Source organism: Ips typographus, linkage group LG13 (genome assembly GCF_016097725.1).
Source record: "Ips typographus isolate SLU linkage group LG13, UJ_Ityp_2.0, whole genome shotgun sequence".
NCBI classification, from domain to species: Eukaryota; Metazoa; Arthropoda; class Insecta; order Coleoptera; family Curculionidae; genus Ips; species Ips typographus.
Genome location: NC_138434.1, coordinates 1,083,118 through 1,100,059, shown reverse-complemented (window position 1 = coordinate 1,100,059; position 16,942 = coordinate 1,083,118). Strand labels below are relative to the sequence as shown.

The window sequence follows — 16,942 nt, the reverse complement described above, 5'->3', positions numbered from 1 at the left end:
GCGCCATATTTTCGACTCGAAAAAGTTGTTTATCGTTTTCTACATGTGTCCCGACTTATGTCGCCGCTACCCCGGGTCGACGCTCATTTTTGACAGATTTACGGGGCTCCAAATCCCGTTTGATAAACGGCATATTTTTATTCGTGAGGAAGTTAACGAGCCAACCCTGTCATCGACTGATTAATAATCCCCAATGAGTTCAAACTCGTTAGAAATGGTTTTCAAATTCAATTTGATGGGTTAAACCAATAAAAAAATGTCAATAAGGTCGATTTTTGCGTGTTGCCAAAGTGGGTTACTAGGGGCACTTTCATTAAAATCGCAATTTGTTTTAACCCAATTTGGCCCTTAACGATTTTTCTGTCTAACTCAGTTACTTCAAAAGTGACACAAAGAAACTCATATAATGGACCAGTTTACAAGCTTGTCCTAGTAACTTTCACCATTACGCCACTAGAGGGCGTTAAAATTGGCAGTTATTTTGAAATTTGTCTTTGAAGGTTAGTTGTGCACTGCCATGTTCAAACACGAATTGCGCCGTTATTTTAAAAGTTACAGGAAAAACGTATTTAAGGAAAAAGATGGAGGACCAGATTACAAACTTTCTGAAAGTGTCCTTACTTGTTCTAATAACTTTCCCTGTTACGCCACTAGAGGGCGTTAAAATTGGCGGTTATTTTGAAATTTGTCTTTAAAGGTTAAGTTTTGCACTGCTGGGTTCAAACACGAATTGCTCCCTTATTTTAAAAGTTACAGGAAAAACGTATTTAAAGTGAAAAATAGACCAAATTACAAGCTTTCTGAAAGTGTTCTTATTTATTTTAATAACTTTCACCGTTACGCCACTAGAGGGCGTCAAAATAGGCAGTTATTTTAAAATTTGTCTTTACCTAGTGATGTTTTTAGACGCAAATTACTCCGTTATTTTAAAAATTACTGGAAAAAACGTATATAAAGAAAAAGATGCACCAGATTACAAACTTTCTGTAAATCTCCTTACTGTCACTGTTCAATTGGCGGTTATTTTGAAATTTTGTTTTGCATGAAGGTATAAAACACAGTTAAATGATTTTCCACTGATTACGTAGTCTTTCAGGTAAGTTTGACACTTTCACACCTTTATGGAGCGCATTTTGACAGTAGACAATGTAAGGACAGACCAAACTATACGTCAAATAACGCAGCAATGGGAAAATTACACCCATGAAAGTGTAAACGAGAGTTTAAGTACTTTTTCAATCAATTCTATAATGTGTCATATTTTATAGTTTTACAGCTTCATAGAATGGGTTTTGATGTTGACATTGTAATAATGACACCTGTCAACTAAATCATTTTTGGATATGTCTGTCACAGTCTAATCTCACAATTAATATCTCCTAAACGGGTTACATAAACCAAACAACACCGAATAAGAATTAACGGAATCTGATTTTGCTTCTGCTGGTGGTTTTGGTGCATTACCAACACATTTGATGGTCCAACGTTTTTAGGTAAACAGGCACCTCGGGTTCCTTATTAATATATCAAAGTTAATGGTTCCCTGGCCTAGTGTTATGTAATTTCCACGTTTTTGATGCTATAACAAATGGGCCAACAGGTGAAAGAAGACTAATTAAAATCGAACCATAAATTAGACCATATTCACTCTGAAAAAAGGTCCCATTTCAGGTACAGTCCGCGAAGAAATTTCACACCACCAAACCCATTACTAGCATGCCTTTTACTATTATTTAAATTAAATTTTCAGTCAGTCTCAACATTGGTTGCGATAAAGTTTCCAAAAAAAAGCAATTTTAAACCAAATTTGTATTACTTTCGGATTATTAGGTTAATTTTCAACTTTAACTCGGAGTGTACCTGGTTGGTAATAAACACGTCACAAGCCGACAAAAGAGTGGATTTCTCTGCTCTCGAGGTCGAGAAGAAGAAGAGATTAGGGACGGTTTGGTCGGGCCGATTGTTGTGTAAAAAGTCACACAAAAAGGCGACCACGTAACCGTGGAAATGAATTGATATACCGATTCCCCCGCTTATTTTCCATGATTCGTTTACCTCGTGTAAGAGTGTTAATTTAGGAGTTTGTGGCCGAAAATAGTTGATGCACCCACCGCCAGGCGCTGCACTCAAATTAACCACGTTTCTTTTTAAACTGTGTTTCTGGCAGTTCAAACTTTGACACCACTTTTCTCCCTGACTGTACCGAATTTTGTTGTATTTTTTCAGGTTATTGGATAGGAAATTTAATGAGCATTCCAAAAATGTGCTTAAAACAGTCACTTTTTCACTCCAAGTTGGTTTTACAGGCGGTTTTATCCCTGACTGTTTTTTTAAACTGTTTTTCTGGCGTTCAGTTTTTGATACCACTTTTCTCCTTGACTGTACTAAATTTTGTAGTATTTTTTCAGATTATTGGATAGGAAATTTATTGAGGATTCCAAAAATGTGCTTAAAACAGTCACTTTTTCACTCCAAATGGATTTTACAGGCGATTTTGTCCCTGACTGTTTTTTTAAACTGTCTTTCTGACGTTCAGTCTTTGACACCACTTTTCTCCCTGACTGTACCGAATTTTGTAGTACTTTTTCAGGTTATTGGGTAGGAAATTTAATGAGGATTCCAAAAATGTGCTTATAAACATGATTCGGTCACTCCAAGTGGGTCTTACAAGCGATTTTGCCCCTGACTGTCTTTTAAACCGTTCGCAATTTTACTGATTTGTAAATTTGTTGCACCCAACCAGTTTTTCTTAAATTACTCAAAAACAGTGAAAGTAACGAAAAATTTGAAAGAGACCAAAAATGTTCCTAATCAACTTCTTAACACAGCACCGTAAATTTACAGGACCGTTTTTGCCTCCAGTATACAGGGCGTGCAAGAAAAGTATGGTGATTGACTGTTTTTGGTCACCCTGTACGTAGCTTTTCGGATACAATTTTTTACTCCACACCACAGGAAAGACGAGATCAAAACGGTTAATTTAAGTGGTTAAACCACTCTGAACTCCAAAAAATAACCCAGTTACAGGGTGTTTCTGTGCTTCATCAAGGTTGAGGCAAATTTGACCTTAAATAACTCAAAAATTGTATTTCAATATTCAGGTCACTGTGTATCTGTTGAGGAATCGAATAGCGAGTTAATATACAGGGTGTCCCATTTAAAATATTATTTTTGACACTAAAGTTGTACTTAACTTAATAATGTAATATTAATGACTTTTGCTGGTAGTTTTCGGGCTGGTCCGGCCCTGAACGATGCATTATCCGATATGGCCAAGACAAAGAATCACCAACGCAATTTAGTCATTGTCAAGGCGCATTATAGAGACATTAACGAAGTCGTTTCGTCTCGTGTTCTTTAACCATCTTTCAGCGTAACATTCCACCAAACAAAGAGACTTATTACCCAAAGGTACTTCACTATTTATATTATATGCCAATAAATGGCTAAATTGGACAAGAAAGCGTTTAGTTTTCCCACGGTCTTATCACTGACAATAAGACTCATTTTCGTTTGCCGCTAATCTAACTTGTGTAACGACAATTCGGTTAAAAGGCTAATTCGTTTCAAGCTAATTTCGCCCTTACGTGTTTGCGGCTACAAATATCAATTTTGTGACTGTACTACATTTTGTAGTGTTTTTTTTTAGGTTGTTGGATAGGAAATTTAATGAGGATTCCAAAAATGTGCTTAAAACAGTCATTTTCTCACTCCAAGTGGGTTTTACAGGTGATTTTGTCCCTGACTGTTTCTTTAAACTGTCTTTCTGGGGTTCAGTCTTTGACACCATTTTTCTCTTTGACTGTACTAAATTTTGTAGTGTTTTTTCAATTTATTGGATAGGAAATTTAATGAGGATTCCAAAAATGTGCTTAAAACTGTCATTTTGTCACTCCAAGTGGGTTTTGCAGGCGATTTTGTCCCTGACTGTTTTTTTAAACTGTCTTTCTGACTTTCAGTCTTTGACACCATTTTTCTCTCTGACTGTACTAAATTTTGTAATGTTTTTTCAGGTTATTGGGTAGGAAATTTAATGAGGATTCCAAAAATGTGCTTAAAACTCATTTTCTCACTCCAAGTGGGTTTTACAGACAATTTTATCCCTGACTGTCTTTTCAAACTGTCTTTCTGGGGTTCAGTCTTTGACACCACTTTTCTCCCTGACTGTACTAAATTTTGTAGTATTTTTTCAGGTTATTGGATAGGAAATTTAATGACGATTCCAAAAATGTGCTTAAAACAGTCACTTTTTGACTCCAAGTGAGTTTTACAGGCAATTTTGTCCCTGACTGTCTTTTCAAACTGTCTTTCTGGCGTTCAGGCTTTGCCACCATTTTTCTCCCTGACTGTACTAAATTTTGTAGTGTTTTTTCAGGTTATTGGATAGGAAATTTAATGAGGATTCCAAAAATGTGCTTAAAACAGTCATTTTCTCACTCCAAGTGGGTTTTACAGTCGATTTTGTCCCTGACTGTCTTTTCAAACTGTCTTTCTGACGTTCAGTCTTTTACACCACTTTTCTCCCTGACTGTACTAAATTTTGTAGTATTTTTTCAGGTTATTGGATAGGAAATTTAATGAGGATTCCAAAAATGTGCTTAAAACTGTCATTTTCTCACTCCAAGTGGATTTTACATCCAGTTTTGGCTCAGTTTAAAGATTTTTCCATTATCGTCAATTCACTTGGGTCCACTCTGTATAAAATCAAAAGCGTCCGGTTCAACGGCTAATTTCTGAAAAGAAAAATAGTGCCGCCAATAATGATAAGGTAGAAAACGAGTCTCGGTGTGTCATTTCTGAGGGTAAATGAGGCGTTTTCGGTGACTTAACGACTTCCACAAGGCGGAGCTGGGACCGGTAGATTCCGCTTCGGTTTCACGGCCATCAACGTCTCGTGTGTCACCACCCCGAGCTGATGATGGATGGACGATTATCGAAACGCGAGACAATTCCTCATTTGGGTACCACAGAAATACGGCGAGGACGAGCCAAAGAGAAAACCGGGCCCCAGACCGGAGGAATCCCAACCAACGACTTTGTTAAGTCATCATTATCACGAACATCTTAAGCCAGTAATTGGATCATCGTTTGGGGTTTTTCAGTCCGAAAAACCGCCACACAAATCGGCTTGAGCAACAAAACAGTGGTTAAGGAGAGATTCTGCTAGAATTATAACAACAAATAAAAAAAACGGACTTTTTTTTTAAATAAAACAACTCCAGGGTTCTATTTGGGTACACATTGTTCTGTCAAGTTGTTTTACAAGGCACCCGACTGGAAAATCAGTGATGTAATCAAATCGACTGACCCTTTATTGACGTTTAAACAAAATCAAAGGGGTAAATACGACGCGGGGACCCTTTAAGGGCGGCACGCGTCACGCCCCTAACCTTATTGTTTCAACGAATCAATTTTCCAGTCACACTGCACTTGCACTTTAAAAGAATGTCGTTAAGTCACACCTGGTACTAGTTAAACTAGTTGATTGATTGTTGAATTGACCAATCACAAACTATCCCTCTGAGACTGACTTATTTGGAAATGTTAGTGACCTTTCTGAGTAACAATAGTAAAGAGACAAAAAAACAGGGGGCGGTTTCGTTTTGGTATAAAAACCGCATCAATCCCAAGATGGAACAAAGTATCATTCCGCATTGGTTCCACACGAACCAGCGTACTACCAACTTGAAGTGTCGATGGCTCACATCTTTATATTGTTGTTGAAAGAGCGCCAAACCGTTCTCAACGGTCCGTTGATCAAGTTAATGAATTTCAGTGCGAGTTTTCGAATCGACGTTAATCTGTAGAACCACAAGAACCCGAAACTGTGAGGGAAACGGGTCGGGCGGCTTTAATAACATAATTATTCACACCGATACCATCTACAGATCTAAAACTGTACCAGGTACCAGTCTTCATATAATTGGCCAGCATCACTGTCACTATAAAACCCAACCCGAGGTGTTCATAAACAGGAAACTTTACAGCTTCATTCACTCCAATTTTCTCAGAACCCAAAAGAGATAATCACTCTATACAGGGTGAATTTTTAACTGAACTGGGGTCTACAATTGATTTAATCCATGTGGACTTACCATTAAGGTCAAAAACTCCTGATATCTGCATGGGACTTAACCAGATGTTTCAATCGCCTATGGGGCCCCATCATTATCTCCGACCCACTGTAATTTGGCCAGATTAAGGCCCAACATAGGCTATATGTCGGCGATCGTATTAAGTATATTTTTGCTTAATCAAGTTACATTTTTGAGACATCCAAAGAATCCAATTTAAAGGTGCTTGCCAAGAGAAACTGCTTACTGTCCGCCTAAAGGGACAACAAAAACTGAATGTTGTTGAATATTTAACTAATAAATAAAAACTTTTAACACTGAAAAACCGGAAAATAACAATAATTTTACTAACACCGTACTAACATAAACAACTAACTAGGTTATGTTATCTTTTTTGACAAGTCTTCTTTTTTAATAAATGTTGCCTTTCATCCTTTCAACGGGAATTTACAGAAATTGTCATATTTTTTATACTCGACTTTAAATTTCTAGAGTATACAATTGGTTAGGTGTTTTGTTGTTAAATGGTGTGGATTTTTTAGGAAATCAACTTAAAATTAGTGTCCGAATTGGTTGCCCCTAGATGGCCAATCCAATATGGCACACGCACAAACCGGCAACCCTGCAGAAAATTGACATTTGCCATCGTTTGTTTGTTTATTTGCTAGAAAGTTTATTTTTATTGTGTTGGTTGAGTTTAGCGGTGTTTTTTGTGAAAAATTGTGCTTTAATCTGAATGGTCTTCTGTTTTATTGTGTTTGGAGTGCGGAATGTGGTGATAACCAGCTGGATCTTGTTGAAATTATCATTTAATTCACCCGGTATGTTGTTTTGTAAATCTTTAGCAATCAAAACCACACACAAACCACAATTTAGGTTTCAGCTTGCTACCTCTTTTGACCAATCACTAACTAGGTCCAACACTATTGTAATTTATCCAAATACTGTTATATTTAACTTTTTTAACTTTAACTTTTTAGGTGCTTGATTTAACCACCAATTTTCCAAGATGATTACGGCAAGACCAAAGCATTCAGTGCGTCATGTGACCTTAAAATCGCTTGCAGTGTTTAGGTCACGTGGTTTGGTTGTCCACGTCTTGTTCTACAGGCAAGTATTTCTGTTATTTTAAATATTTTTATTGACGCTTTGCTATTTAACTTTTTAGGTGCTTGATTTAACCACCACTTTTCGAAGATGACTACCGCAGGACATGCCAGTACAAAACATTCAGTGCGTCATGTGACCTTAAAAACGCTTGCAGTGTTTAGGTCACGTGGTTTGGTTGTCAACTACACTGGCTCTACAGGCAAGTAAAACATTTTTGACAGTTTTTAGTTTCTCCTCAAATAATTGTTATTATGTACATTTGAAATTGAAAATCACTGTTGATGAAAAAGTACCACCAGAAATTGAATCATCCAAGTAATAATATGGCCATTTCGACCGGCTCATCATCATAGCCGTTCGTCCAGCACGATTCCAATTATTTGTTTTGTGTGTGTATCATTAAAAGCAGTACCAAACAATCACGTCGTAGGAGTGAGCGCTCAATCTGGACGAGTAGTACCCGACTGTAGCCGAACGCGTTTGGGTACCACTCCAAGTGGGGAGGGGACAGAAGGGTCGAATTCCAGCCGGTGGGTTCGAGGTTGCTTTTCGGTCGATTCTTTGGTCAAATGACTCTATTAAGAGATTAACGGCAGTGTTGCCGGTTTTGGCATTTTGTCCTGCTGGTTGTCGTCCTATTGTCCTTTCCGTTTTCGGGAGGGTTGTTATTCCACAACCCCTCTACTAATCGGCTTTACTACAAATTACCCTGCATAATCTGTTCACGCTTGTTGGTTCGGGCTCTATTGTACTTTTACCGCACATTAGCGATAGGCCCTTAATTCCTTCTTTACAGTTACAGGGTTGTCTAATCCCTCCCCTTGATGGTTTTGAATCGAAAAAGCGTAATCCCTATCGTGGGTAACCACATCAAGCAAAACGCGCTTCCAATATCAAACCGGGGCCTTAATGAAGACATCAAGCAAAGAGGCGCGCCACTGGTGCTTGCCCCCACCCCTCACCAATTTCGTCTCTGACCGTGGTACTTCTTGGGCTTTCCCAGTCAGTACCGAGCAGCATTGGAACGCGGAGTCAGTGTCGCACGTCACAAACGAATTACGTAGAGTACCGCGCCACAGTGACGTACTGTAGTGTCTATATATGAACTATTTTTTGTGACTTTATCACATAAAAAGAAGGATTATTGTACGAGCGACCGGCCGAAATGGTGTACTTTAACGTAAGTGTAGCAACAACCGCATCGAAATTAAATAATATAAAATTTTGTATTGTTTTGCAATATAGTTTATCAGTTAGCCATTACTGATGCCCGAAAAACAGGACGGTTCCGGGGGTGGTTTATCGACGGGGCCGCCTCTGATGCCGTTTCCAGGGGGGCCTTACGCCGCCTTCCCTCCCGGCCCGCCGGGTCCACCGCCTCCCGATCGTTTTCCTTGGCCTCATCAGCCGCAAGGATTTCATCCACCACCAAGGTAAGTTTTCCTTTAAGTCACATTACAAATAATGTCACGTGTCCAGCTAAAACGCAAAAATTGTTTGACACTTTCTCATTGCCGTCTAGCAACACCGGTAAATGTCAGTAACGTCAAAGTCAAGAGTTAATGAAGTCTTAGAGTGTATTTTGAAGCACGGAGTTGATATCTTTCTTGATTTCGGCTTCACAGATGTTATAAACTAAAAATCACATGACACCATGTGTATAAAATCACACGAAAGTCACGTGACTGTTGAATCATAACGCGTTTTATGATTCAATACATTTATATAAAATTCCGGTCAATAAACTGCCAGCTGTCAAACTAACGTGCGTCAATCAGTTTGCTCAATTGAATAACTGTCAATTTACGGTTTTTCAACTACTCAAAAACCCAGTTTGTTAATTATCTTTGCAATTTATATTATCAAGTCAACTGTTACCTGAAACTATCAGTTTCAAGTAAGAAAAGCATCCATTCTGTAAATAAATATACAACTCCTGTTGACAAAACGGAGTGACATTTACGTTAGCTTCTCTTCGACTGTCAAGTGAGTCAATGAAATGATCGAGACAGTTTTGGATGGGATACAATCACGTGTTTTTTTTTAGATTGTTATATTAAAAAAGTCAATTTGTAAGTTTGAAATATGGAATTAATAGAGTCCATTTACAAAGCAACGGTGACATTCTTAGCGCGCCTCCGACTCTGTTTTAACACAGTCGTTAATGTGTTTGTTATTTTCGTTGTTCCGGTCTTAAGTTTTAAATAAACCCGCAGATGTTCTGGAAAATTGGACGACCAACTAAATATACGTCTGCGTGCTAGTGTGAGGGTCCGTAATAATTTTATATTTTCGTATTCGAAACGGTTTTCAATTTGAATGTTATTTGATTTACCCTCCCCACCCCTCGAATCTGTCGGAAGGCCGGACTCTGCCCGCCCATCATAAGATCGGCGCGATTTGTTTGATTCTGCTCATATCTCAATCACGGCCCCGATGCAAGCGAGTTGCACGATTCTTCTTCTTCTTCTTCTTTTTTTTATTCATCATCGACCCACCTGTCGGTCCTCAAGGGGATAATTATGCCCTCTTTGGTCGGCTCAGCTCCAGTCTGATTGTTCTACATCAGAAATGCTTTGAATTTCGTCCGACGCCATTTTGTTGTTAATTTTGACAGTTGAGAACACTCATCCCAGCACAGTTGATCAACCAATCACAAATTTAAGTAAATGCTTCACATGAGACTATTATTGCATTCCAATTAGCAACTATCAACTTTGTATGCTTGGTTGCATATCCGATGAACCAACATTCAGTCATATCCCATCCAAAACTGTGCTGGTCATTTCAATGATTCACTTGACAGTGGATAAAGTTAACAAATGTCAGTTGGTTCAGGGTTAATGAAATAATTTTTTTTTTTGGATTTGGAAGAACTAATTTGAATGTTCCACATTTCTGAGCAACTATTTGGTTAAAATTAACTTTATAAAAAATTAATATTAATACGGTCCTGGAATTTAGGCTGAATTTACTGTCCCTCCAGTAAGTTTCAGGTCCGTAACCATTAAAGCACAGAAAATCTCCCCTAAAACACGGTAACAAGTCACTTTCCACTCTTTTGCCTGTTGTTACTGTGTGCGTTTAGGATTTTTTGTAAAAAATGTGCATTACGGTCCTGGAATGTCATGTCAACTGTACACTGCAAAATTCAGGTCCGTAACTGCCTAAATTTGGAATTGTTGGAATGCTAAATTGTGCTTCGATTTCAATATTGTCTTAAAACGAAAGCAAAAAGCATCTGGCGTCCATTTTAGCAACTTGAAAGCTTTTAATGTCAGTTTTGACTAATCACAACCGTCAACCGAACCTAGAACACTAATTCAGTCAAATATGACAGCTGTCACTCACTTTTTGGACTATCACTGTACTTTTTGTTAAAAGAACATAGTTCTGAACGACAAACAACAAAAAGAATGTTAGTGACAGTATGAGAAGAAGAGACAAGGAAATAGTTCTAGAAACTGCTGCTGAAATGAAGAGGGAAGTAGAGATGATCAAAAGTCAGAATGAGGCAGAACCAAACGAGGACAGAAAGAGAAAGAAGAGAACAAGAGCAAAGAGACACAAACAACAACATGGAAAGAGACAAAGTTAATCAGGAATATCAAAAAGACCTAAAAAGCTCTCATTTGAGCCAAATTTTGGTCCATCAAATAAGTTGGTCATATGATCGTAGATAGGCAATGAATGAGACTGTCACTTGACGTTGACTTACTGAACAGTTGTCACGTGATCAGACAACATTCTGACTGAAGTTGTGTTCACTATTTTTTTTTGGTTGGATTGTCCGTAAATGACTTCCGGCTTCTGTTTAGTATAAACTGGTGTAACGTTGCAAGTTTACAAATCCACCGGATTTGGTCAAACGCATGATCTCCTATTGTGGGCCTTGAAAGTTGGAAAAAAATCGAATTTTTGACACTTCACCGGACAAGCGAACCTGAATGGGTATTACAATGGTCCGTTCAGGTACCAGATCCGACCTTATTATTGTTAAGGAAGACTTAAATTGTCGTGAATAGCGAACAACACAAATAACGTTTCATCCTTGTATCGATAGTAGTGATGTTGGGCTGGTATCGATAGTTTTGGGTCAGTTTAGCCAATAAAAAGTAGCAAAGACGTAGGAATCGATCGAGCAAAGCACGTCCACGACCAATTAGCACTCAATCTGCCATATAGGCATTAATGAAGCAATTTTCATGCAATTATCAAATAAAAATAAGCGGTATTCAAGGAAGCCGACGTTATTACCATCGCCCGGAATGGTATGAAGACATTGGTAATGCTGTCACGACAATTCCAACTAAACGCTGATAAATAACTTAATTTGCGCTGATGTCACATCTAAGCGCAACGAATTCATTGATTTTCGGGGGGGCGGAGCTTAGTATTGACGTCTGTCACTGTAACCCCCCCCTCCAGCGTTTGAGGGTATAAATACAAAGCGCTTAACTTCCGACAGGCTCATTGTTATCAATGTTTCTTGATGAAACTGTATAAATATCCTGAAGGAGCTGGTCGTACGTTTAGTACCGGCCTGCACCGGTCCGCATCATTAATAACGATGCGGCTGCCATTTTTCACCGCTAATCGGCAGAACCATCTTGGTTCCGAGCCGGCTCGCTCGCACTCTTTGCTTATGGTACTGCTTTATTTACTTCGCAAATTTAATTTCTCTATTACTGCCCGCCCGGCTTTTTTCCATAATACCTTACGCGTTACATACATAATTACGTTACGCGTACCCTGACTTTTTGTTGTTTTTTTTTTTTAATGAAGTTACAGGAAATTGTAATCGTTATTACGGTAGCCATTAGATAGGTTACTTAGTCACTTGGGGGAAATTAATCGGTAATGAAAGTACAGGTGTTTCTGGTCCTTTTTTCTTAATTATTTTTGGACAACCCGTCCGTTTTTGTCTTTTACATTTCATAAACCTTGCAGGACAGCTGTCCTTATGTAGCACGTCCTTACTTGGTTCCTACGACAGCTAGATGGTTCGTTCAAACGTCAAAATGTAGCCTAAAATGTCTACTTTTTTTTCTTAAATTAGAGTTTTTACGAAAAATCCACTAATAACTGAAAAAAACCAACCCAGAACAGCAGAGGGACTAATAAAAGTCTAAAAGCGACATTAAAAATGTTTTACCCCATCCATGAACAGGATTTTTGACAGTTGTCATATTTGACAGTTTCTTTTTAACGCGGTCTAACCTGTCATTTAAGTGACAACTGTCAAAATCCCATTCATGAAGCTGTAAAAAGTATAGGAAGAGACTTGGACAGTAGTGGCACCTTTTTTTTTTGTTTTGATAGTTTTTAGGGAATATCTCCCTTTAGGCCAAAATGCCTTAATGCAATCTTGTAGAGAATGAAATTTTCTACAACTTTTTCTTTTTACACTTTTTTGATATTTTTCCAAATAACCGAGACGACAGCTGTCAAACCTAAAATCCGCAGTTAACAAAAAATATTAATCTGGCAACCCTGAATAAAGTCGTTGACAGTAATGACAGTGACAAGTCAAACTCTTCTTCTTTTTATTGGTTTCTAGGCAATTGTCCGTCTCTTATTCGCTTCACTATAGTCTAGTACATTGTATACTTGCTTTGGGTTATTAAAAGCTGATAAACGACTATAAATAGCTCAGTCTTAGCAATCTTACGAGCGAATTAATAATAAAAAAAAAATGGAAATGTTTACTAGTTGCGGCGGATGTGCAATACACAACAAGTAATAGGCTTGATAGGAATAGTAAACATGGGGCGTTTCCGTTATGAACGATCACCATTTAAATTCTTTTCACTGTTTCATTTTAAAGTTTGTAAACGGTCCGGATGAAAAAACCATAAAATAAAATTAACAAGTGATGACACGCTGTCGTAAGGGCTGTGAGCTTTCTCTATACCACGCTGTGTCTAACTTCGGATGGTTTATGGTCTTGGGTCTGTCAAATTGTCCAACGCTGTCATTACGTTTGTCAGAAAGTGGCAGCTGTCTAAACTATATAAAATGGTACAGCTGAAGGCAGTAAAACCAAAAAAATAAAATAAAATAGTGCACTTGTAAAGTATTAAGTTTTGGTTAAAAGCAGCAAGCTTTTTCTTGACAAATCACAAATTATAACCAAACTTATAATTTTTTATTCGACTTTTAGAATCTACGTCAAATTCTAGGCCTCCTTGATGTAAAATGTTTGTATCGATATTCAATTGTTTTTGCTCTAGCAGCCTTACTTTGACCACCCTCCTCGAACGCAGAAATTCCCAATTTGAGCGAAATTTTGATGCACTTTTCCAGAAAATCGTCCATAACTCGCTTATTTAAAACACCCTGTATAAAACCACCGTATAATAAAAGAAAGCTAATGAACGGGGCTATCACGTGACGTTGAGCGGGCACGGCTAAGTTGCCCCGTTTAACCTCTAGAGGACGTTGACTCTCGTTTTTTGCAGTTTTTGCTCAATATCTCAGGAACGTTACAGGTTAGAGGTCTGAAGTTTTTACCACAAATGCACCTCGATGGGAGGCAACTTTTACCTTCTATACACTTTTTTGGTACCACGCACTGTTTGACCTTGAAAAATTAAAAACTAGAATTGTCAAGAATTTTCAAGGGTGTGAGCTTCTGATTCTTTTTAGAAAGTTTTTTATTTTTAAAATTAACTTCAACTGCTTAAATACCTTCAGGTTAATAGTACAAAAATGTAGAAAACAAATTATTTTTGAATTTTCAGATTTTTCAATTTTTCAGGAAAATTTCCATAAATTTAATTTTCCGGTACATCCCCGATCGACTGACAGCTGTCACTGTAATGACAGACGTCAGTGCGTGCCCCTCGTCCCCCACAAAGAAAACCAATGAATTCAACCATCACACACATGGACGCGCCACTCGTCAGACCATTACAAATGAGCCGCGATCAAATAACAAAATTGCCGGGTATGCTCATTATATCTGGTTACAATGTTGGCCGAGGTCGGGGTACGCGTACAAACAAATTAACCGCTACTCGAATTTTAAGACAAATACACGCGAACAAACTTTGCTCAAGCCACCTTCGTTCAATATTTATATTTGCCGAGCCACAATTCGATTACTTTTTGACGTGACAGAGATTAGTTTAGTTTGCAGGTGTTGAGTGTGTTTGTTTTAGGGGTTTTGGTCCGCTACGTCATACGCTAAGCCCCTCCCCCTATGACTGAGTTCATTAAGACCAATCAAATGACCTTTTTATCGTGTTTTCCTATAAACTACTCTGTAAATCGAATTAATGTTTACTCGCTTTGTTATTTATTAGGTGATAACGAGTTTGTTATTCCCTCAAGTTTTTTTTCTAGAAAGACCTAATTGACAGTCTCCTAATCAATTAAAAGCGTTGAAAATCTCGCTAATAGCTATCAGGTTAAGTGAAGTGTAACGGCAACTATGCATAATACTTCAATTAACTCGGTCAGGTTTGCTCCTAATTAAAACCTGAGCTGGAGGGGAAAAAATAGCTTTTTAGGAAAAAAATAGCAGTGTGTGTAAATGCAAACAAACCCGCCCACGAAAAATCGAGACAACTAAATCAAGTCTCGAGATCAACTACCGAGGGCCCCCAGGTCCCGAGGGGGACCCGTTGATTTATGGACCGGGGTTCTAAGAAACGCGCCTGGGTCGGTGCAAAAAAACCCAAACTGGCTTTCGGGCCACTCGTCCGAACTATCTCGAAAAATCTTAAAACTTCTGGGGGTAGATATAAATGTCGTTTTCCGCGCCTACGAGGTCAAAACGTCGTTGTTTTATGTTTGAAGGCACACTATCGTCCAGATGCTACCAAACGATACGGACATGGATTCCAAACACGTCCAGGTTTATGGCTGGTAAAGGAAATTATACGAGAAACATTCTAAAAACAAGCGGAGATTAAGATATTCTCTACACCACGCTTCAGTGTGACGCGCGCGCATGAGTTGACAACGTTGCTTGAATACGTCAGCTGTCAACTGTCCGGGGGTCCAGTCAACGCCTACTGTATAGATAATAAAGCCGCCATTGTTGACGAAAAGTAAACAAAGATACATTTTTTATTTTTGATGTAAATTTTACAATATTTTAAGGAGTATTTTGATTTAACTGCGATACTACGTGTGCGACTAAATAAAGTGTGTGTGTTTCGGTAGTCAGTTTTGAAAATGCCACCTTCATAATACACTTTACAACTATCAAGGGGCCCAGTGAAACATTCTGAAGGAACTAGAGTTTGTGGAACAGAAAAGGATGCCTTTTCTAATAGAAAACACTGTCACAATGAAACAGCCCATATATTTACTTACTCCCGAGAATTTTTACAAGAACACTACAAAAACTAAGTTTATTCAAGCCAGTGGTTCTCGAAGAAACATGGATATAGAGTAAAGGTGTATTTAGCAGAAGCTGACAAGGTGATTTACCTAATACTATAAAAAGGACCCTGGTAGAGGTACTAATAAGCTGCTAATACTAAATAGCTTATGTTTCAGGTAGTTTTATTTGCCTTATCTGGAGTTTGCTTATCATGCTTTGAAAGGGTCCAAATTTCAAAAGTCCCATTATCAATTGCTCTAAAAGACTCTAAACAAAATATAATGGTGTTGTCAAAATCCATATGCAGAGTGTTGAAAAAACAAATTTCTAATAAGTTTCAGGTAATATTAGAAAGATACAAGTTACTTAATACATAAATTTGATCAAATGCCATTATTTTGCAGAATTAGCCCTTATAAATTTTGCCGTATCTTCTCTGACTATAAGGCTAAAAAAAAATTGAAATCTTTAAAAAGTAGACTCCAGTTTCTTTTCTATCTAAGAAGTCTAGTTTTCTTCATAAACAATGATAAAATTAGATAATTTAACTGAGGTACCTACCTGCTCTTACAATAAATTGAACTAAAATTGTAAAAACATGTTAAATAAGCCACACAACAAAACCAAATTGATATGTATTGAATGCTGCTGAGTAACAAGTTACAAAAGGAAATAACTAAGCAATCTATATCACAAAACCAAGAAGCAAGTTCTTAAAACACCAACAATTCTGTTATAAGTTAAAACACTGCTTTAGGATTTGATAGTCCCCAGGATACACACATTGCCTTTCCTCTCTTGCAAATGATGTTCTTTCCAGATAATTTAAATTGCATGTGGTTGTTGTTCCCAAGCCAAAGTTTGATTGGAACTTTCCGCCTTTGTTTACCACCAAATGTTGCAAGTTTTCCAGTTTAGTGAAGAAAAATCTTAAATTCTACGAAGGTCTCGCAATAACAACACTAATTAATCAACTTAAACAACCCTAAATTAAGTTTTTATTTCTTCTGTTTGTAGTTTTTGGTGTTTTTCAACTTTTTAAAATTCCTAACCTCAAAATGTTTAGCCGACTGTCAGTTGGGACTATGTCCTATGTTGCCACATCTTCCACGAGCAGATGTGAACCTGATGTATTGTTGGTTGCAGTAATAAACGGACCGATGAATTATACAGATTTCGAAAAAAAAAGAAGCATTTATTGCATGCAAAACATGTGAGATTTTTAGAATGTTTTTTTTCAAAACAATATAGTTTTCTCATTTTCATTTATAATTGCTTAATGAAAGATACATATTGTGAGGTTTAAAGGAGGAATTAGTCAAACGCAACGTCCAAACAGGTGATTAAAAAGATGGATAGCCTAGCTTGTAATAAACGACGTGCGTAAATTTCAATATGGCGGAGCACTTGATGACGTAACCGC

General features: G+C 37.7%; 2 protein-coding genes across 3 annotated transcripts in view; one reads left to right on the top strand and one right to left on the bottom strand.

The window, feature by feature from the left end:
• The window catches only part of ci (transcriptional activator cubitus interruptus), a 55,983-nt gene that overhangs the window by 1,955 nt on the left and 37,086 nt on the right, over positions 1-16,942 (top strand). Inside the window, exons 2-5 of the mRNA XM_081991871.1 lie at positions 7,055-7,184; positions 7,243-7,383; positions 7,981-8,364; positions 8,430-8,617. Of these exons, the coding sequence (XP_081847997.1) occupies positions 8,451-8,617 (167 nt within the window). The 5' untranslated portion in view covers positions 7,055-7,184; positions 7,243-7,383; positions 7,981-8,364; positions 8,430-8,450. The remainder of the gene's footprint in view (positions 1-7,054; positions 7,185-7,242; positions 7,384-7,980; positions 8,365-8,429; positions 8,618-16,942) is intronic.
• aspr (asperous) overlaps positions 1-16,942 on the bottom strand; it is a 55,808-nt gene that overhangs the window by 31,108 nt on the left and 7,758 nt on the right. The window lies entirely within an intron of this gene.